The sequence below is a fragment of the Somniosus microcephalus genome, chromosome 3, assembly GCF_052327205.1.
Source record: "Somniosus microcephalus isolate GS21.2 chromosome 3, FLI_Smic_1.0, whole genome shotgun sequence".
NCBI lineage: Eukaryota > Metazoa > Chordata > Chondrichthyes > Squaliformes > Somniosidae > Somniosus > Somniosus microcephalus.
Window position 1 is genome coordinate 181,942,776 of NC_140989.1, and position 22,054 is coordinate 181,964,829.

At 49.1% G+C, this 22,054-nt stretch overlaps 1 protein-coding gene across 1 annotated transcript in view; it reads left to right on the plus strand.

Annotated features, from left to right (window-relative positions):
* Positions 1–22,054, plus strand: part of plg (plasminogen) — a 165,876-nt gene that overhangs the window by 63,644 nt on the left and 80,178 nt on the right. Inside the window, exon 6 of the mRNA XM_085981996.1 lies at positions 5,113–5,233. Coding sequence (XP_085838122.1) covers positions 5,113–5,233 — 121 coding nt within the window. The remainder of the gene's footprint in view (positions 1–5,112; positions 5,234–22,054) is intronic.

Consider the following 22,054-nt stretch of genomic DNA (forward strand, 5'->3'; position numbering starts at 1 on the left):
AATTAGCTTGCTTGTTTTTGGTTTTTAGTGGAATACATTTCTCTTGAACTCTATTGATTACCCTTTTAAAAGATTGTTTTTCTGTCTCTTTGGGCTGAATTTAATAGCCATAAACAGGTGGGTTGGGGTCGGGTCAGATGTTAAAATTTTAAAAATCTCAAACCTGATCCCAACCCACCTCTAACCCCAACCCGTCCACGTATCGGGTTTAACGGAAGCAGGACAAGAGGCAGGTTGGCAACTAAATATTTTAACGTATCGGGTTTAACGGAAGCAGGACAAGAGGCAGGTTGGCAATTTAAATATTTTAATGAGTCTGGCAGCCTCTGATTTAACCTGCTTTGCAGGTTTTATAGTGGGCGGCTGGGTTTCCCAGGCCTCGGGAAACTCGGCAGCTGAAGGGAGGCGAGGAGGTAAGTGCCTTTAAAGCAGTGCCTGTGGGCCAGGAGGAGCAGGAGTGCTTCCCCCCCACCCCAGACACCCCCGCATATAAAGACACCCGGGATCGGACCCTCCCCCTGGGGTCGGGGGATCAGACCTGCCTGCTCCTGCGGCCTGCTCAGGAGTCCTCCCTGTCTGACTGGAAGCCAAGCCTGTCAATCAGGCTGACTCCCTGGCAGGGAACCTATCAATGGCAAAAGACATGTTGGGTTTCCCATCTGAAACTCCTCCACCCCCCCCCCCACCCCCGCCCAGCTCTGTAAGCCACCCCTGCTAATACTCAGGCCAACGTTTTTCAAGATTTCCTCTCAATTTACCTTCTTCAGTTCCACCCTCATTTCCTCGTAGTTTGCTCTTTTCCAATCTACTATCTTAGTCTTGGTCCTACTTATGTCACTCTCGATCCTAATCTTGAACCTTGCTATGTTGTGATCACTACTGCCAAGATGCTCTCCTACTCTTACTTCTCTTATCTGTTCTGGTACATTACCCATTACAAGGTCCAGCAGTGATTCTTTTCTTGTTGGACTTCTTACATACTGAGTGAGAAAGGAGTCCTGTACACACTCTAAAAACTCGATGCCTTTTTCTCCTCTCGCTACTTCTTCCTGCCAGTTTAATGTGTGTGTGTGCGTGCGTGTGATCTTTAACTGGTACAACTACTCCACCACCCCTCTTTCCTTCCTTCCCTTCCTAAATGTGTTATATCCTGCAATATTTAGTTTCAGTTATCCCTACTATATCCAGATCCCATCTACAAATTATTGCCTCTGGTTCACCCATTTTGTTTTGAATACTACATACATTGCTGTATCAACAGTTTAAATTCTTTTTATTTATTATTTTTCTTTGTTTTTAGAAGTTATTTTACCTTTATGTGCCAAGACTTTATCCAGTCTCTGGCCATCTGTGTAATCCTTATTCATTACTTTAGTTTACATAGAAACATAGACATAGAAGATAGGAGCAGGAGTAGGCCATTTGGCCCCTCGAGCCTGCTCCGCCATTCAATGCAATCATGGCTGATCATCCAAATTCAGTACCCTGTCCCTGCTTTCTCCCCATATCCCTTGATCCCTTTAGCCTTAAGAAATATATCCAACTCCTTCTTGAATATATTTAATGAATTGGCCTCTACTGCCTTCTTTGGTAGAGAATTCCACAGGTTCACCACTCTCTGGGTGAAGAAATTCCTCCTCATCTCTGTCCTAAATGGCTTACCCCTTATCCTTAGACTGTGACCCCTGGTTCTGGTTTGTCCTTTACTCTCTCTCTTCCTGATTCTTTTATGGTTAGGTTTTTGTAATTTCTAGCAGTTCCCTCCCCCCATGTCATTTGTTTAGAATCTTAGTTACAACCCTAGCTATCCTTTCCGCTAGGACCTTGGTCTCAACCTGATTCAGGTGCAGTCTGTCCCAATGGTACAGCTCCTTCCTGTCCCGTACCGGTGCCAGTGTCCCATGAATGGAACCCTTCCTTCCCACACCACCCCTTTAGGCACATGTTGACTTTTCTAATCGGTTTGTCCCTATGCCAATTTGCACGTGGCTCAGGTGATAATCCCTAGATTATTACCCGTGAGGTCTTGCTTTTCAATTTAGTTCCTAACTCCTGATAATCCCCTAGCATGACCTCTTCCCTAATCTTTCCTATGTTGTTGGTTCCAACATGGAGCTCAACAACTGGATCCTCTTCCTCCTTTTCCAGATTCTTTTCTAGCATGGATGTCCCTTACCCTGGCACTGGGTAGGCAACATGCCCTTTGGGACTCCTGATCCTGACTGCAAAGAATAGGATCTATCCCCCTAATGATAGAATGCCCTATAACTACAAGCTTTCTACTCAAATCCATTGGCAGGATAGGCGCACCAACGTCAGTGTTCTTGCTCAGGCCAACATCCCCAGCATCGAAGCTCTGACCATGCTCAATCAGCTCCGATGGACGGGTCACACTGTCCGCATGCCCGATACGAGACTCCCAAAACAAGCGCTCTACTCGGAGCTCTGGCACGGCAAGAGAGCCCCAGGTGGGCAGAGGAAACGCTTCAAGGACACCCTCAAAGCCTCCTTGAAAAAGTGTAACATCCCCACCGACACCTGGGAATCCCTGGCCCAAGATCACACGAAGTGGAGGAGAAGCATCCGGGAAGGCGCCGAACACCTTGAGTCTCTTCGCCGGGAGCAAGCGGAAGCCAAGCGCAGGCAGCGCAAGGAGTGCATGTCAACCCAAGCGCCCCACCCACCTGCCCCTTCAACCACCGTCTGCCCCACCTGTGACAGAGACTGTCGGTCCCGCATTGGACGCATCAGTCACCTGCGAACTCATTTTTAATGTGGAAGCAAGTCATCCTTGGTTCCGAGGGACTGTTTAAGAAGAAGAAGAAGAACTCTGTACCTCCTCCCCTTGGAAAGCCTCCTACTCCATGGTGCCTTGGTCGGCATTCTGGCTGTCCTTCCCACAGTCATTCTCCTTATCCTCACAGGTATCGAGTACTTTGTACCTGTTGGACAGGAGCAGTGTCTGTAGGACCTCCTTCACTACTTCTCCTACCCCTCACCCGGCTGGCTGACAGTCACACTTGCCCCTTCCTGCACCCGTCCTTTCCTCTGGTGTGTGACTGCAGTCTGGAGTAAATTATCCAGTAATTCCTCCTCCTTCCTTATGTATTGGCGTGTCTCTAGCTCGGACTCCAGCTCAACGACACTGAGCTGGAGTGTCTCGAGGCAGAGACATTGCTTGCAGATGTGGCCATCTGGGACAGCCTTATTGTCCTCAAACTCCCAAATACTACAATCCCGACATATTGCCTGCACAGCCATGTCTTTATTAATTAATTAATTTGTTCGTTGTCTCTAGTTTATTTCTTGAACGAATTGGTCACTAGAGGTCGAGATTCATTAAATAGGTGGATTTAGACTTGATATTAAGTAAATCAGTAATTAATTAGTTTGCTTAATTACTTACATATTTATCAATTATTAGCATCTTTAAATGCAGTTAGAATTTAATCACTTAGCTCGTTTTCCTTTGGCTTGCACTTACTTGTACTAATATTAAATCCTTACTAACTCAAGCTTAACACTAACCACTAAAGATACACAACACACAAAAGGGATACCCAGATATTTACATCTATATATATACACACACTTATTTAATTTATCGGGTTCGGCCGCTCCTCTCTGCGTGTTGATTATGATGTCACTTTTTCTATTTCCTCCGCTGCGGTTATTTATTTATTCACTGTTGCCCCTTTGGTTTAAAGAGCTTCGCACCTACTTCTCCCCCGTACCAAATTCCCGTTGCCACACTGTTTGTTTAGTAAGCCATTCCGTTTAACAGATACTCCCAGCTGTGTGCACACAGTATTGGAAGAGCAGTACGGGTTTGGCCAGTTAGGTCGCGTACATGTGATGCCGCAGGACAGAGTGTCGGTCTCCAACACTGTAGCACTTCCTCTGGCAGCCGGGCGCAGGGAACTGACTCCCCCCACCGCACTTTTCACCAGGGCCGTAAACACTGGGGCAATGCTCGGAGGGGTATTTATTTTCAACATGAGTGAGGTGGATTGCAATCCCCTTAAAACAAACACAGCTGCGCTTATTTTTTGCAGAGTAACTTGCTTCAACGTGGATTGGATTTTAAACCAGAATGACCGAGTGCCACTTCCCATGGGGTCTCTTTTTATTGAACCAAATTAACTGTAACTTAATAAAACTTTAAATAAAATTTAACAAATTAAATTAAAATTTGGTTTGCCGGGGTGACGAAGCACTCCAGTCCCCCGCGGCGCCCACCGGTCTCGGAAGGCCTCAAGTGTGCTGGCGGACACCGGTGCTCCATCTCCAGGATCACCCGGGCGCGAACATAACTTCCCACGGGTGAGGCTCGACAAGCCATTCGCGCCACCAAGTCAAAATTGAAGTTTTTAAACGGACGTCATTTCTGTGACAAAGTGTTCGGCCAACCTAGTTCTCCTCACATTTGTTTGCGATAAATGACATAAATTGCATTGACATGCATAATTTCAGCTCTTGTTCTTGATGTCATTGTAATAAAAGTGGCTCCTGGTTTGCCAAACAGAACAAGGGGGCATGACCTTAAAATTAGAGCTAGGCCGTTCAGGGGGTGATGTTAAGTTACACAAAGGGATAGTGGAAATCTGGAACTCTTCCCCAAAAAGCTGTTGATGCTGAGTCAATTTAAATTTTCAAAACTGAGGTTAACAGATTGTGTTAGGTAAGGGATGTGGAACCAAGGCGGGTAAATTGAGTCGAGATACAGATCCGCCACGATCTAATTGAATGGTGGAACAGGCTTGTGGGGCTGAATGGCCTCCTCCTGTTTCTACGTTCCTGTGTAAGAACATACCCCTTTAAGCACTGTCCCTGGTTTAATCCCTTTATTGCAGTGAGCTTCAGTCAAGTCTGCGATATGTTCAGACAGGCGCTGTGTTATCAAGGTGAAAGGTCACCGAGAGCTTCAGACAGATCTTTCCCTTGGCAGAATCTGGTCTTTTTGTTCTCCCGACAATGGCGTTGGGTTCATTCTAACCTCCAGATTCAGCAAGTTTTTGGTTCTCCCTATTCCGTTGCACTTTTGCTCAGCTCTGCTCTCTTGTTGCCGCAGTAACAGTAGCGCCATACGTCATTTTTCTATTTTGATTACAGAGGAGTGCATGTTCTGCAGTGGCGATAACTATCGCGGGAAAATTTCCCAAACAGAGGATGGCGTCCCATGTCAGCGCTGGGATTCGCAAACACCTCATCTTCATGGATACAACCCAACCATGTAAGTAAGAGAATATGGCAGATACTTCACCAACCTGTACTTTCTTTTCTTGTTCTCTGGTTATTTTGTGTCATCGTTTTGAGTAAATCTCCTTACTTCAGTCTGAACAAAAGACATAAATATTTGTCAAAATATGAAGTCCAGGCTGGCTAATTGATTACACTTTGATCGTTTGGTAATGTGACAGTTGTGAGAGAAGGGATTGAAGAGTATGGTGAGAATGTGGGTAGGTGAGGTTGGTTTACCAAAATGTGATGGGGCTTCTTGGGCTTAGCGACTGTTTCCTCTTCCTAAAAGTTCATAGGGGTCAAAACTTCAATGGTCCCAATCTGCAGGCGGAGTTCATTTTCTTCTTTCTCTCCTAATATGGTTTCCACTCTGTCTCTCCACCTTTTCTTGTTCGTTCAGGCTCCTTTCTCCTCTGCCTCCTCTATGTTCCTTCCCCCTTCTTTGCTTCTCCCTCTTCTCTTTCTCCTTCCTATTTCTTACCTCGCTCTCCTGTTCAGCTCTTCACGGAGGAGCTGTGGGGTGGAAAGGAATCACATTCACGCTACAAAACAGAAAACAGAGTGTAGGGGTTGAGGGTAGCTACTCAGACTGGCAAAATATGGGAAGTGGTGTTCCATAGGGATCAGTGCTGGGACCACTGTTGTTCACCATTTACATAAACGATGTGGACTTGTCACCTTTCTTGAAGATGGTCACAATTAAGGCGTCTCTGAGATCCCCTGGCATGCTCTCCTCCTTCCCGATAAGAGAAATTAGTTCATGAATTCGCGCCAGTAGTGCTTCTCCGCCATGCTTTAGTGCCTCGGCAGGGATTCCATCTGCTCCTGAGGCCTTGTTGTTCTTCAGTTGTTGGATGGCCTTTTCAACCTCATGCCGGGCTGGGGTTGTGCTGAGATGGTGGTGGGTAGCATGCTGCGGGATGGAGTTGAGGACACTCGTGTCGAAGACATAGGGCTGTATTTTAACTCAGGTGCGGGCTGGTGTCGTGTTATCCGAATTTCGTGTTTCCTACACGAATCTAAATGGATGTGGGAGATTGATGCAATTTTAACTTAATTGGCCAATTGATTTCCAACGTGTGGGAAGCCTTTGCAAATGGGTTTTTCATAACTGAAAGTCCCCTCCGATGACGTCATCATTGCTGCTGCATTTAAGGCCCACAGCAAGCCTTGCTTCTTCTGCAGACTACCAAGTTTCTTGACTGTGCAGTGTGAGGGAGCTGCAGCAAAAGTGACAAGTGGGAGAGCAAGATCAGCTCCTCGCTTTGACGAGGTGACACTGCAGGCATTAGTCGATGGGGCTAGGGCCAATAGGGAGGTGCTGTTCCCATCATCAGTGAGGAAGAGGCCTCCCACTCAGACCAAGGCAGTGTGGATGCAGGTGGCTGAGGAGGTCAACACCTTGGGAGTCACCCGCATAACCTGGATACAGTGCAGGAAAAGATTTCATGACCTTCAGCGCACTGGAAAAGTGAGTATGAATTTCCCATCACCCTCAATCTGATCAAATGTAAGAAGTCACACAACACCAGGTTATAGTCCAACAGCTTTATTTGAAATCACAAGCTTTCGGAGCGCTGCTCCTTCATCAGGTGAAGTGGAGAAATGCATAAAGACACAACTTATATAGTCAGAGAATCATGTCAGATGTTTACAGGTAATATTTCCAACTGCCATTTATCACACCTCGGCAGAGAGATAATTGTGGTGTATGTAACCTGTTCCACCTTAAGAGAACTTAAGCCTGTTCCACCTTAAGAGATGTACTACTTTCTCTGGCTGCTGTATACGTAATACCGGTGGTGACCACCGGTATATAAGTACTGTGTAGTGATATTGTATTTAGTATAGTCCTGACCTCCAACTAGTAAAGACCTGTTGAACTTTATTCTTGTAGTCTGTGTCAGTAATTAATCTTAATACAACTGGAACACACAGACTTAACAGTGGCGACGAGTCCGATTCTTACCCTGCGGCAGTTTATATCCACGGCGGCTTCGTCCACAGAACGGGCGTCGAAGAGAGGCATCCACCCTCATCACCCTGCTGGAAGACACGTCGCGCGGCAGGCATCGAGAACCCGGAGTGCAGAAGACATCCTGAACTCGAAGCCTCCATCAGCGGCAGTCAGCTATCTTCTTTCTACCTCGGTGGTGGGTAAGCCGATCAGCGACGCGAGCAGAAAGTCGGCCGCGTTGGCTGTACAGACGGGGGGAGGAAGACGGAGGAATAAGGGCGGTGAGATCGATCGCGACCGGAGATAAGGGCCGGGCCGCATTCGGGCCGAAAGGCGCAGCGCGGGGACATCGATCGCGGCTGGTGATAAGGGCCGGGCCGCTTTCGGGCCAAAAAGGCGCAGCGTCTGGGGCGACTGAAGGCGCGAGAGCCGCGGTGAAGGCGAACGCAGCCGGTGCTAATAACCGGGCTGCAAGAAGGGCTGCGAGGCGTGACATCGGGGAAGCGCGAATGCCCGAGGGAGCCGCGGTGAAGCGGAGACAGCATCGGGGGAGTTACTAACCGCTGGGAAAGGGGAGCAGCAGCGGCACGCCAAACGCCATTGCAGCCAGTGGGTGAAGACCGCCAAGCGCGGGAAAACCGCCATTTTGTAGGCAGAGGACGAAGACAAGAGCGGGAAGCTGCCATCTTGGGATAAAATAAATTGCAACGATGCCTAAACATGGGAACATTAATACCTTTGATAGCGACATCGAAGATTGGGCCATGTATGTAGAACGCATACAAAATTATTGTAAAGCAAATCAAATCCCAGATGCAGAGAAAGCACTAACTTTATTAAACTTAATGGGTGCGAAGACATACGGGCAATTGAAACACCTTTTATCACCAGATGAACCGGCGGATAAGACGTTCGAGGAGATTGTTACTGTGGTAAACCACTGTTGTTGTTGTTGTTGTTGTTGTTATTACACACTGTTGTACCTATGCATGCCTCAACATGTCTCGGAGAGAATGTTCTCCTTCCCCAGGAAGTCCACATCGGGGATCTCGTTACCGACATGGCTGACTTCTCCAGGACCCGTCCTACTGCGGAAGCACGTGAGGTCCCATAAGACGGACCCCCTGGTCGAGAGGGTGAGCCTCCTCCATGCCAACCCTCAGTATGCTTACGTGGTGTACCCGGACGGGCGAGAGGACACAGTCTCCATACGAGACCTCGCACCTTCGGGTGCTCCCGAAACACCCCCCTCGCCATCCACCACTACCCACGCTTACCCCCAGTACGCTTACGTAGCGTAACCGGACGGGCGGGAGGACACAGCCCCCACACGAGATCTCGCACCTTTGGGTGCCCCTGAAACACTACCATTGCCATCCACCACTACCCACAACCCAACCCCGCTAGACGGCATGCCGCAGCCCCAGGACCCGTCATTGACCACCCAACCACTCAATGAGATGCCAGACTCAACGTTGGATGCTGCACCATCACCATCGCCACCACGACGATCAGGACGGCATACAAGGCCACCTGATAGACTTACTTACACGAACCTTTAGTACACTTCACCCTGCCGGACTCAATTTTAAACAAGGGGTGAATGTGGTAAACCACTGTTGTTGTTGTTGTTGTTGTTATTACACACTGTTGTACCTATGCATGCCTCAACATGTCTCAGCTGGCTCCACCCACACAGGCCCAGGTATAAAGGTGATTGACCTGCAGCCCCCTGCCTTCTTGGAACCCAGTCAACCACGAGAGGCATGCTCTGTTCTTTGCTAATAAAAGCCTTTAGTTACTCTCTTAACTCTCAGTCTTTTATGAGTAATTGATAGCGCATCAGTTACTGTCCTGAAAAATCATCTAAACCCCACGCCGCTGATGCTAGCGGAATGATTTAAATTTTACAGCAGAAGGCAGCTGAAGGATGAAAGCAATGCTGAATATTTAATGGAATTGCGTAAGCTAGCAAAGTACTGTCAGTTTGGAACGGGACTAACAGACGCGCTAAGAGATAAATTTGTGTGTGGATTATTAAAAGAAGATACACAAAAGCGACTGCTCGAGGAGAATGAGCTGACGCTTGAGAAAGCGGTCACTATGGCAGCAGCACACGAAGCCGCAGTGAGAGGCATGGCAGTAATGCAGCTACGGTCACCGGAACTCAGTACAAATAAATTGGGTTTGAGTACTGTAAAATGTTATCGTTGTGGAAAGACAACACACGATCAGAACCAGTGTTGGTTTAAAAACCAAGAATGCAGAACGTGTGGCAGGCTTGGCCACATAGCTAAAGTATGCCGGTCAGGAAAGAAGACCAGCAACAAAAAGTCATCGCAAGGAAAATACATAAAGGTGCACAAGGTGACAAAGAACAGTTCGAACGAACAGAAGTCAGATTCAGACGCTAGCAGTAATGAACTGGGTAGCTTAAGAGTACACAACGTTGGTAAGGATGCAGATCTCCAGACAATTTGGGTCACTCTTCAGATAGCAGGAGTCCAAGTAAAGATGGAATTGGACACTGGATCGGCATTGACGGTCATGAATAAGAAAGATTACAAAAGGTTATTCCAACATATTCCCCTACGGGATACGGAGATTATATTGAAAACATACACGGGGCAAAGAGTGTACCCCATCGGAAAGATAGAGGTAAAAGTGGCCCACAAGGGCGAAGAAAGCCAAGTAATGGACTTATATGTGCTACCTGAAGGAGGTCCACCACTACTGGGACGGGAGTGGATTAGGAAAATGAATATGGACTGGCACTCCTTAAAAGCACTAACGGTAGATTCCGGGGAAACAGATGTCAAACCTAAACGATTGTCCAAAATATTGGATGATGCTAAAGAGGTGTTCCAGCAAGGACTGGGAACACTGAAAGGAATTACGGCAAACATCAAGATTGATGAACATGCACAACCAAAATTTTTCAAAGCCAGACCGGTACCCTATGCAATACGACCTACTGTAGAAGCGTAACTGGAAGCGCTAGAACGTTCAGGTGTACTGTCTAAGGTAGATTGGAGTGAGTGGGCTACACCCATTGTTCCCGTTATGAAACATCCTTCGAGCAACAAGCCAGGAGAACCAGGGAAGGTTCGCATCTGTGGAGATTTCAAGATCACCGTTAATCCGGTGCTTCACACGGTGCAGTATCCGCTTCCGCGGATTGAGGATATTTTTGCTTCGTTGTCTGGCGGGAAACACTTCACCAAGATAGACCTGGCGCAGGCGTACTTGCAGATGGAGGTTGAAGAAGAGTCACGCCAGTACCTCACGATCAACACGCATAAAGGTTTGTACCGGTATAATAGGCTGGTTTTTGGAGTGGCATCGGCTCCGGCAATTTGGCAGAGGGCCATGGAGCAGGTATTACAGGGAATTCCAGGCACACAATGTTACCTGGACGATATTCTGATTACAGGTGATGGTGATGAAGAACACCTCGCAAACTTGGAACTGGTGCTCAACAGACTGAAAGAGTATGGACTTAGAGTTAATCGGCAGAAATGTGAGTTCTTCCAGAAGCGGATCTCGTACTGTGGTCATGTCATTGACCGGGAGGGGCTTCATAAGTCTCCTGACAAGATAGAGGCAGTTGTAAAGGCTCCCGCTCCGGATAATGTCTCTCAGTTGAGGTCGTTTCTGGGATTGATTAACTATTACCATAAGTTTCTACCGAATCTATCCACGGTACTGCACCCGCTGAACGCTCTTTTACAGAAGGGGGTACCATGGGAATGGAGCGAAAACTGTAAGAAGGCATTTCGCAAAAGCAAAGAATTGATCACCTCAGAGGAAGTGTTGGCTCACTTCAACCCGACACTGCCTATTCGGTTGGCTTGTGATGCTTCTCCATATGGTATTGGGGCAGTACTCTCACACAAGTTGCCAAATGGCACGGAAAGGCCAGTCGCGTTTGCATCCAGATTATTGACCTCCGCTGAGCGCAACTATGCGCAGATCGATAGGGAGGCTCTCAGCCTTGTATGGGGAGTGAAGAAGTTTAATCATTACCTGCAGGGCCAAAAATTCACACTTCTGACAGACCATCAGCCGTTGGTATCCATTTTTAACCCTAAGAAGGGTGTTTCGGTGATGACAGCACAGCGACTCCAGAGATGGTCCCTTTTCCTAGGGGCACATCAATATCAAATAGAATTCAAAGGTACAAAGCAGCATGGCAATGCTGATGGGCTGTCGTGCCTGCCACTACCTGAAGCAGAAGAGACGACGAAAGTTGACCCTGTTGAGTTATTTCATTCGACCATCATCGAGTGTTTACCAGTCACCAATGCAAGTATTGAAAGAGAAACCAGGAACGACCCGACACTGTCCCGAGTTTACGAGGTGACAGTGAAGGGATGGCCAACACATGGTGATCCTCTGTTACCGGCATTCTCGGCAAGGCGAGACCAGCTGTCCGTCTGCCATGGTACTTTGATGTACGGGACAAGAGTGATTATTCCTCCCAAGTTACGGGAAAGAGTTCTAAAGGAACTGCATGAAGGTCATCTGGGGGGAGTTAAGATGAAAAGTCTTGCTAGGGCTTATGTATGGTGGCCGGGCATTGACCAACAGATAGAGGAGTTGACAAAAAGCTGCGCTGGGTGCCAAAAAGTGCAAAATGCACCTACGATCGCACCGCTACACCCATGGGAATGGCCTTCAGCCCCATGGCAACGCGTACATATTGACTTTGCTGGTCCATTCATGGACTCCATGTTCCTAATTGCGGTGGACGCACATTCCAAATGGCCAGAAGTGATCAAGATGAATACCACTACTTCAGAAAAGACAATTGCGGTGTTAAGAACAATATTCGCAAGGAACGGATTGCCAGAACAGATATGTTCGGAGAACGGACCACAGTTCGCGTCGGAAGAATTCCAAAAATTCTTAAAGAAGAATGGGGTGAAACATTATACCTCTGCCCCATATCATCCGGCGACAAACGGGTTGGCCGAGAGATTTGTCCAAACATTCAAAAAGGCAATAAAGGCCATGAACGATGATCAGATTCCGTTACAACACAAGGTGGACAATTTCCTAATGGCATATCGAAACGCTGCTCATGCAGTGACTAACCAAAGTCCTGCCATGATGTTTTATAACAGGAGGTTGCAGTCCAGGTTGGACTTGTTAAAACCAAATGTGCGGAGGGAAGTGGAAAACAAACAGTTCCGGCATATTAATAACAAGTCCACTCGAAGTTTCGACGTAGGACAACCAGTGCTGGCAAGGGGCTATGGAAACGAAAAATGGCAGTCCGGAACAATTCGGGCCAGACAAGGACCTCTGATGTACACAGTAGATATTGGTAACAATGTGATAAGGCATCATGCGGATCAACTGGTAGAGTCAAGAGCAAGGGTCGAACCCATGGTTGCGACAGAGACAACTGTGGAAGACGTTAATGAACCTGAAGCATCTACCTCGGCAGGGACTGTACCTGATGATGACGTCCAATACATAGGAAACCAACAAGAAGAGTCACCTCAGCAACAAGAATCAGAGACCACTGAAAGGCGTTATCCAAACCGAATCAGAAGGTCTCCTGAGAGACTGAATCTTTGAACTGTTTATACCTGAAGTTATATATGTATATATGTTATTATGTTATGTTAAATGGGGATATGACTGTTAAGCTAAAAAGGGAGGATTGTGGTGTATGTAACCTGTTCCACCTTAAGAGAACTTAAGCCTGTTCCACCTTAAGACATGTACTACTTTCTCTGGCTGCTGTATACGTAATACCGGTGGTGACCACTGGTATATAAGTACTGTGTAGTGATATTGTATTTAGTATAGTCCTGACCTCCAACTAGTAAAGACCTGTTGATCTTTATTCTTGTAGTCTGTGTCAGTAATTAATCTTAATACAACTGGAACACACAGACTTAACAATAATCACAGCAATCAAAGGTGTGAATGGTGTCCAAACAGGTCAGTCAGGAAAACATTACATCAAAGAACAATGAGGTGGGGTCGCAAGGGGTCAATTATTGCAGATGCTGGGGTCTGTATGAAAAACAAAAAAACAGACAAAAAACATTTTTTTTGCTGGAAATCACAGCAGGTCCGGCCGCATCTGTGTAGAGAGAACAAGCCAATGTCAACTCGAGTCTGGATGACCCTGCATCAGGTGGGGTTACATGTAGCGTGACATGAACCCAAGATCTCGGTTGAGGCCGTCCTCATAGGTGCGGAACTTGGCTATCAGTTTCTGCTCGACGATTTTGCGTTGTCGTGTGTCTCGAAGGTCGCCTTGGAGAATGCTTACCCGAAGTTCGGAGGCTGAATGTCCTTGACTGCTGAAGTGTTCCCCGACTGGGAGGGAACACTCCTGCCTGGTGATTGTTGCGCGGTGTCCGTTCATCCGTTGTCGCAGTGTCTGCATGGTCTCGCCGATGTACCATGCTCCGGGGCATCCTTTCCTGCAACATATGAGGTAGACAACGTTGGCCGAGTCACATGAGTATGTACCATGTACCTGGTGGGTGGTGTCCTCACGTGTGATGATGGTATCTGTGTTGATGATCTGGCATGTCTTGCAGAGGTTGCTGTGGCAGGGTTGTGTGGTGTCGTGGTTGCTGTTCTCCTGAAAGCTGGGTAATTTGCTGCGAACGATGGTCTGTTTGAGGTTAGGCGGCTGTTTGAAAGCGAGTAGTGGAGGCATGGGGATGGCCTTAGCGAGGTGTTCATCGTCATCGATGACATGTTGAAGGCTGCGAAGAACATGGCGTAGTTTCTCCGCTCCAGGGAAGTACTGGACGATGAAGGGTACTCTGTTGGTTGTGTCCCGTGTTTGTCTTCTGAGGAGGTCTATGCGATTTTTCGCTGTGGCCCGTCGGAACTGTCAATCGATGAGTCGAGCGTCATATCCCATTCTTACAAGGGCGTCTTTCAGTGTCTGTAGGTGTCCATCGCGTTCCTCCTCGTCTGAGCAGATCCTGTGTATTCGCAGGGCTTGTCCATAGGGGATGGCTTCTTTAACGTGGTTAGGGTGGAAGCTGGAGAAGTGAAGCATCGTGAGGTTCTCCGTGGGCTTGCGGTAGAGTGAAGTGCTGAGGTGTCCTTCTTTGATGGAGATTCGTGTGTCCAGGAATGAAACCGATTCTGAGGAGTAGTCCATGGTGAGTTTGATGGTGGGATGGAACTTGTTGATGTTATCGTGTAGTCTTTTCAGTGATTCTTCGCCGTGGGTCCATAGGAAGAAAATGTCGTCGATGTATCTGGTGTATAGCGTTGGTTGGAGATCCTGTGCAGCGAAGAAGTCTTGCTCGAACTTGTGCATGAAGATGTTTGCGTATTGGGGTACGAATTTGGTCCCCATGGCTGTTCCGTGTGTTTGGGTAAAGAACTGGTTGTCGAAGGTGAAGACATTGTGGTCAAGGATGAAGCGGATGAGTTGTAGGATGGCGTCTGGAGATTGGCTGTTGTTGGTGTTGAGTACTGAGGCTGTCGCAGCGATGCCGCCATCGTGGGGGATACTGGTGTAGAGTGCCGAGACGTCCATCGTGGCGAGGAGTGTTCCTGGTTCAACTGGTCCGTGGGTGCTGAGTTTCTGTAAGAAGTCTGTAGTGTCGCGACAGAAGCTGGGGGTTCCCTGTACGATGGGTTTCAGGATGCCCTCGACATATCCAGAGAGGTTCTCACACAGGGTTCCGTTGCCTGATGCGATAGGACGTCCGGGTGTGTTGGCTTTGTGTATCTTTGGGAGGCAGTAGAAGTCTCCCATGTGGGGAGTACGTGGGATGAGAGCATGTAGGATGCTTTGAATGTCTGGATCGAAGGTCTTGATCAGTCTGTTGAGTTGGCGGGTGTGTTCTTTGGTCGGATCTGCGGGTAACTGTCTGTAGTGTTCCTGGTTGTCCAGTTGTCGGTATACTTCTTTGCAATAGCCCGTTCTGTTCTGTATGACGATGGCGCCTCCTTTGTCTGCTGGTTTGATGACGATGTTGCGGTTGGTCTTGAGAGCGTGGATGGCGTTGCGTTGTTCTCGGGTGACATTCTGGACTGTCTTGTGAGTGCGGCTGATGAATCTGGCGTTGATGCATCTCCTGACAGCTTGAGCATACATGTCAAGCTTAGGGCAGCGACCCTCCGGAGGGGTCCAATTTGACTCTTTCTTCTTCGGTTGCTGCACTGCGGATCCCTCTGTCTGCTGTTCTGGATCATTGATTGTCTCATTGGGTTCGCTGCTGACATCTTGGGATTTGTGGAAGAATTCCCGGAGCCTCATTCTCCTGATGAATTCCTCTGTGTCTGCCATGAGACCGATGGGGTCCATTTTGGTGGTGGGGCAGAAATTGAGCCCTCGGCTGAGAACTTCAATTTTGTCTGGTTGAAGGGTGTGGTTGGACAGGTTGACGATGGATTTCCCTGTGGTTTCAACCGTGGTACCGGGGGAGGCTTGGTTGCTGCTGCTGGTGATGCCGAGTTTCTCAAGCTTCCTGTTCTTGGTGTGCATGTAGGTAGCGTAGTTCCGTTGCCTTGTTTGTTTGGCGGTGTCTCGTAGCTGGTCTGCTGTGTCCTGAGCACAGGCTGAGAACATGGACTCCATCTCGGTTTCGAGGTTGCGGCGTCTGCTGTAGAGCTGGTGTACGAGATGGTTGCGGAGTGTGCGAGAGGTACGACGGCAGAGTCTCTCAGCGTAGTCTGTGCTGTAGGTCGACTTGAGTGGGTTCGTGATCTGTAGTCCTTTCGGGATCTTGTCTGCTTTCTTGCATCTCTGTAGAAACTTGATGTCTGTGTCGATATGCGCGATCTTCTTGGAGATCCTCTCCACTTTGAGCCGGCAGTTTGTGGTGTCGATAGTAGCCATGGTGTGGAGATGCCGGAGTTGGGCCGGGGTGGACAAATGTAAGAAGTCACACAACACCAGGTTATAGTCCAACAGCTTTATTTGAAATCACAAGCTTTCGGAGCGCTGCTCCTTCATCAGGTGAAGTGGAGAAATGCATAAAGACACAACTTATATAGTCAGAGAATTATGTCAGATGTCAGATGTCGCACAAAGCCAACACACCCGGACGTCCTATCGCATCAGGCAACGGAACCCTGTGTGAGAACCGCTCTGGATATGTCGAGGGCATCCTGAAACCCATCGTACAGGGAACCCCCAGCATCTGTCGCGACACTACAGACTTCTTACAGAAACTCAGCACCCACGGACCAGTTGAACCAGGAACACTCCTCGCCACGATGGACGTCTCGGCACTCTACACCAGTATCCCCCACAATGACGGCATCGCTGCGACAGCCTCAGTACTCAACACCAACAACAGCCAATCTCCAGACGCCATCCTACAACTCATCCGCTTCATCCTTGACCACAATGTCTTCACCTTCGACAACCAGTTCTTTACCCAAACACACGGAACAGCCACGGGGACCAAATTTGCACCCCAATACGCAAACATCTTCATGCACAAGTTCGAGCAAGGCTTCTTCGCTGCACAGGATCTCCAACCAACGCTATACACCAGATACATCGACGACATTTTCTTCCTATGGACCCACGGCGAAGAGTCACTGAAAAGACTACACGATAACATCAACAAGTTCCATCCCACCATCAAACTCACCATGGACTACTCCTCAGAATCGGTTTCATTCCTGGACACACGAATCTCCATCAATGACGGACACCTCAGCACTTCACTCTACCGCAAGCCCACGGACAACCTCATGATGCTTCACTTCTCCAGCTTCCACCCTAACCACGTTAAAGAAGCCATCCCCTATGGACAAGCCCTGCGAATACACAGGATCTGCTCAGACGAGGAGGAACGCGATGGACACCTACAGACACTGAAAGACGCCCTTGTAAGAACGGGATATGACGCTCGACTCATCGATCGACAGTTCCGACGGGCCACAGTGAAAAATCGCATAGACCTGCTCAGAAGACAAACACGGGACACAACCAACAGAGTACCCTTCGTCGTCCAGTACTTCCCCGGAGCGGAGAAACTACGCCATGTTCTTCGCAGCCTTCAACATGTCATCGATGACGATGAACACCTCGCTAAGGCCATCCCCACGCCTCCACTACTCGCTTTCAAACAGCCGCCTAACCTCAAACAGACCATCGTTCGCAACAAATTACCCAGCTTTCAGGAGAACAGCGACCACGATACCACACAACCCTGCCACAGCAACCTCTGCAAGATATGCCAGACCATCAACACAGATACCATCATCACACGTGAGGACACCACCCACCAGGTACATGGTACATACTCATGTGACTCGGTCAACGTTGTCTACCTCATACATTGCAGGAAAGGATGCCCCGGAGCATGGTACATCGGCGAGACCATGCAGACACTTGCGACAACGGATGAACGGACACCGCGCAACAATCACCAGGCAGGAGTGTTCCCTCCCAGTCGGGGAACACTTCAGCAGTCAAGGACATTCAGCCTCCGATCTTCGGGTAAGCATTCTCCAAGGCAACCTTCGAGACACACGACAACGCAAAATCGTCAAGCAGAAACTGATAGCCAAGTTCCGCACCCATGAGGACGGCCTCAACCGAGATCTTGGGTTCATGTCATGCTACATGTAACCCCACCTGACGCAGGGTCATCCAGACTCGATTCGACATTGGCTTATTCTCTCTACACAGATGCGGCCGGACCTGCTGTGATTTCCAGCAAAAAAAATGTTTTTTGTCTGTTTTTTTGTTTTTCATACAGACCCCAGCATCTGCAATAATTGACCCCTTGCGACCCCACCTCATTGTTCTTTGATGTAATGTTTTCCTGACTGACCTGTTTGGACACCATTCACACCTTTGATTGCTGTGATTATCTCTCTGCCGAGGTGTGATAAATGGCAGTTGGAAATATTACCTGTAAACATCTGACATGATTCTCTGACTATATAAGCTGTGTCTTTATGCATTTCTCCACTTCACCTGATGAAGGAGCAGCGCTCCGAAAGCTTGTGATTTCAAATAAAGCTGTTGGACTATAACCTGGTGTTGTGTGACTTCTTACATTTGTCCACCCCAGTCCAACTCTGGCATCTCCACACTCAATCTGATCCCCATTGCCTTTCCTCACCAGCACTCAGCTTTAGCAATCTCTTCCTCCAAATCCCACTTGACACTGACATCCATGCACCCTTACCCATTCCCTTTCTGTCTATGGTCACATTCCCAGCACCAGTGCAGACACTCACACCTCGGCGGGACCTTCGGGACATAGAGTAGTGTTGTCACCTGGTGTATCACAGCTCACAAGTGAGCATCAGCGGATTGTGGAGACATGGACAGCCGTGGCGAGTCCTAGTCAGAGGGTGCAGGACTCTGCCAGCTCGGCTCAGCAGCATGTCGACCCTTACCCTCTGGGTCCATCCATGAGATCAGCGGTGATGGAACTCCAGGCACAGATGCAGGAGTCTCTGGCAGGTTTTGTCTCTAGGGCCGCTGCGAGTGTGGAGTGAACGGAGGAGTCCATAGCGAACATGACCAGAGCCTTTGTGGAGTCATTGGTGCATGAACGCATCACCACGGAAAGGATGGCAACCTCCGTGGAAAGGATGTCTACCATAGAGGAGAGGATGGCTACGGTAGAGGAGAGGATGGCTACGGCCATGGAGGAGCTTAGTCGCCAGGGTATGGAAAACATAGTCATTGTTCAGAATAGAATGACATCTCTTGAGGAGCAATGGGCATCTATTGAACAGAGAAACCAGACCTTGATGGAAGTCCTTCTGAGTAGGACTGCCATTGCAGATATGGATCCCCATGGCCCCCCTGATGTGCAGCAAGGTGCTCTCCAGCCACTTGCAGGCGCTGAGGGGGACCTGACCCATGAGAGGGAGGTTGGTGGCAGACCTCAAGGAAGTGGGGGCTCCTCTCCAAGTGCTCACACTTCCATGCCACTGCAGAGCCCTCGGTCAGAGCCCCATCGGAGTCCACACCCAAGTGAGATAGACGTCTCAACCCCTGCATAGCCACAGGAGCAGCAGACTGTTGACGAGCCCTCACAGGCTCGCAACCCCAGAGGATGCCTGCCAAAGGTGTCGAGACAGGAGCAGCAGGAAAGTGAGCAAGGGGCCTCCATATCTGCTGAAGCCACAGGGGAAGCACTACGTAGGAGCACGCGTAAGAGGAAAATTCTGCACAAGTAGTCACAAGGGTAGTCACTTGGGTGGAATTTTGTGTTTAGTGTAAAAATGCCATCACGTCGTAATTGTACATAAAAATTCTGATGGCAAATGTTGCAGTTGTGGCGTCTGTCATTTCGCTATTGGGACTTCCACATTGAGGCCTTAGGAATACTTGCAACTATCAGTACGGTGGTCAGATTGCTCGGAATCCTCTGGTTCTTGGCCATTGTCAATGCTCTGGTAAGAAGCTGCGAGGCAAAAGTGTTTGATTGACTAGGCTAAGCAAATCTGGCCAGGATGAATGCATTCCTTGCATCCCAGGCAGCAATGTTCTTGCATAATGCTGCCACTGGTTGATGGGCCTCTGCAGGATGTTCGTTTTCGCCCTCCTCCTCATCCTCTGAGGAGGATATGTGAGGAGGCACTTGGTCCTCGGGAATCTGCAAGCCACGACGCTGTGCCATGTTGTGAAGTGCACAGCAAACCACGACGATTCTGGAGACCCTGGCTGCTGAGTGCTGCAGGGCTGCACCTGATCTATCCAGGCATCTGAAGCGCATCTTCAGCAAACCGATGGTTTGCTCGATTATGGCTCTGGTGGACATGTGGCTGGAGTTGTAGCTCTCCTCAGCTTCGTTGGATGGTCTCCTCAATGGCATCATTAGCCACGTCCTCAGGGGATAGCCCTTGTCTCCAAGTAGCCATCCGTTAAGTTGGTCTGGCGGGCTGAATAGCGGAGGCACACTAGATTGGTGCAGTATGAAGGAGTCATGGCAACTGCCAGGGTACTTGGCACAAACATGCAAAATTTCCGTCTTGTGGTCACACACCAGCTGAACGTTAAGGGAGTGGAAGCCCTTGCGGTTGACAAAAATACCTGGATTGCGATGGGGTGCCTTAAGGGCCACATGTGTGCAGTCAACGATGCCCTGCACCCTTGGAAAGTCTGCCAGGTGAGCTAATCCAACCGCTCGCACCGTGACACTTGCTCGATCCTTGGTGAAATGGATGTGATTGTGCGCGAGGGCAAAGAGGGCATTGGTTACCTGCGTGATGCAAGTGTGTGCGGCTGCCTAGGAGATGCTACTGATGTCTGCTGCTGATCCCTGGAATGAGCCTGAGGCAAAAAAGTTGAGTGCGGTGGTGACTTTAACGGCCACTGGTAATGCTTGTCCACCTGGTCCTCTGGGCAGCAGGTTTTGCTGTAGCATTGCGCAGATGTCAGTCACTACCTCTCGTGAAAGTCGGAGCCGCCTTTGGCACTGCTGCTCAGACATGTTGAGATAGCTGACCCTGCGTCTGTAGACCCTATTTGGGGGGTATCTCCTGCTCCAGCGGGCTTCCAGGAGCTGGCCCCTTCTGGCCTGTGCAGCCTCAGGTGGATGCGCAGCAGCCTGGCGCTCCTGCTGCTGCTGCTGTTGTTCCTCTAATGCCCAGATGGGAAGGAGGTTAATGGCTCCCATGCTTCTGGTATATGCCTCCGTTGAGGAAGCGCTGAGTGAAGGTGGCGAGAGGGGTTTCCCAGGAGGTCACACTGGATGGGTGTGAGGCTCCAACCTTCCACAGGTGTGGTTAAGCCTTCTAAAAGTTGCCCCAGACCTGAGACCACTAAGTCCTGCCACCTGCAAATGATGGCTGATCAAATCTCCTCTTTAACAGTTGACCTGCAGTTGATAGTCAGCAATGCAATAGTGCTCCCGCCAGATTTCACATTCATGTTTCCCACCAGGCGTGTTTCACGTGGGAAAAGGGTTCAATTTGCAAGGGCCTTTTAAAATAGGATTATAGAGGCCATTTAGTGGTTATTAAGGGCCTTAAAGACCAGTCCCGCCTGTTGGATGCGGGACGGAGTCGGGACCATCAGACACACCTGAGTTAAAATTGCTCAGAATCGGGAACCAGGCGGGGGTGGGGGGGGGGGGCCCGCCCACCAGTTTTTGTGATTTTAACCCCCTGCACGCCTCCAAGCCTGCCTCCACGGCTCAATGAAAATCCTGCCCAGAGTCTCGGTTAAGGAGATCTTCAAAGTGCTCCTTCCAGCAGGCACTGACTGCCTCCCTGTCCTTGATGAGTACCTCTCCGTTCTTGGCCCACAGTGGGGTAGGACCATGAGTGCTTGGGCCGTAGGTGGTCTTGGCCACGTGATGGGCCTTCAATAACCATAAAACTAGAAGTTATAGACTTAAACAAGTTGGCTTTTAATCACTAAGATCAGAGCTAACATCTCAACACGCCGACTGGTTCACAGGAATGAGTCATACAGATCCTGGGATCTTTATGTAAGAGAAGTCAGGGGCGGAGCCAAGAGCCAAGACCTGGAACCTCCCAGGTTAGTCGGGAAAGAGGAAGTGAAACTATACACAGTGGGGGAGGGTAATATACATGAGTGCAAAACGAATACAGGACCAAGACAAACAGATTTCATTACATTCACCCCTTCTATAGATTTAGTCCATCAGGGTGATGTTTCTTAAAAGTTGGTATAAGTGAGTCTGTCAGGAGGTTTTGCAGTTCTCAGTGATCGGTGCAAAGCCGGTTGGGGTGCCTCTAGGGGAGTGGATTCTGGTTCCTCCGCTGTCCGGGCCTCCGCAGTGTCTTCCAGGTTATCTGCAGTGTCCTCCAGGTTAAAGTTGGGTATTGATGCCTCTGGGCGTCCTGTCTCTTTGTAGTGTAGGTCTTCATCGGGTAGTCTCCCATCGTTCTCTCCGCTCCCTGAGGGAG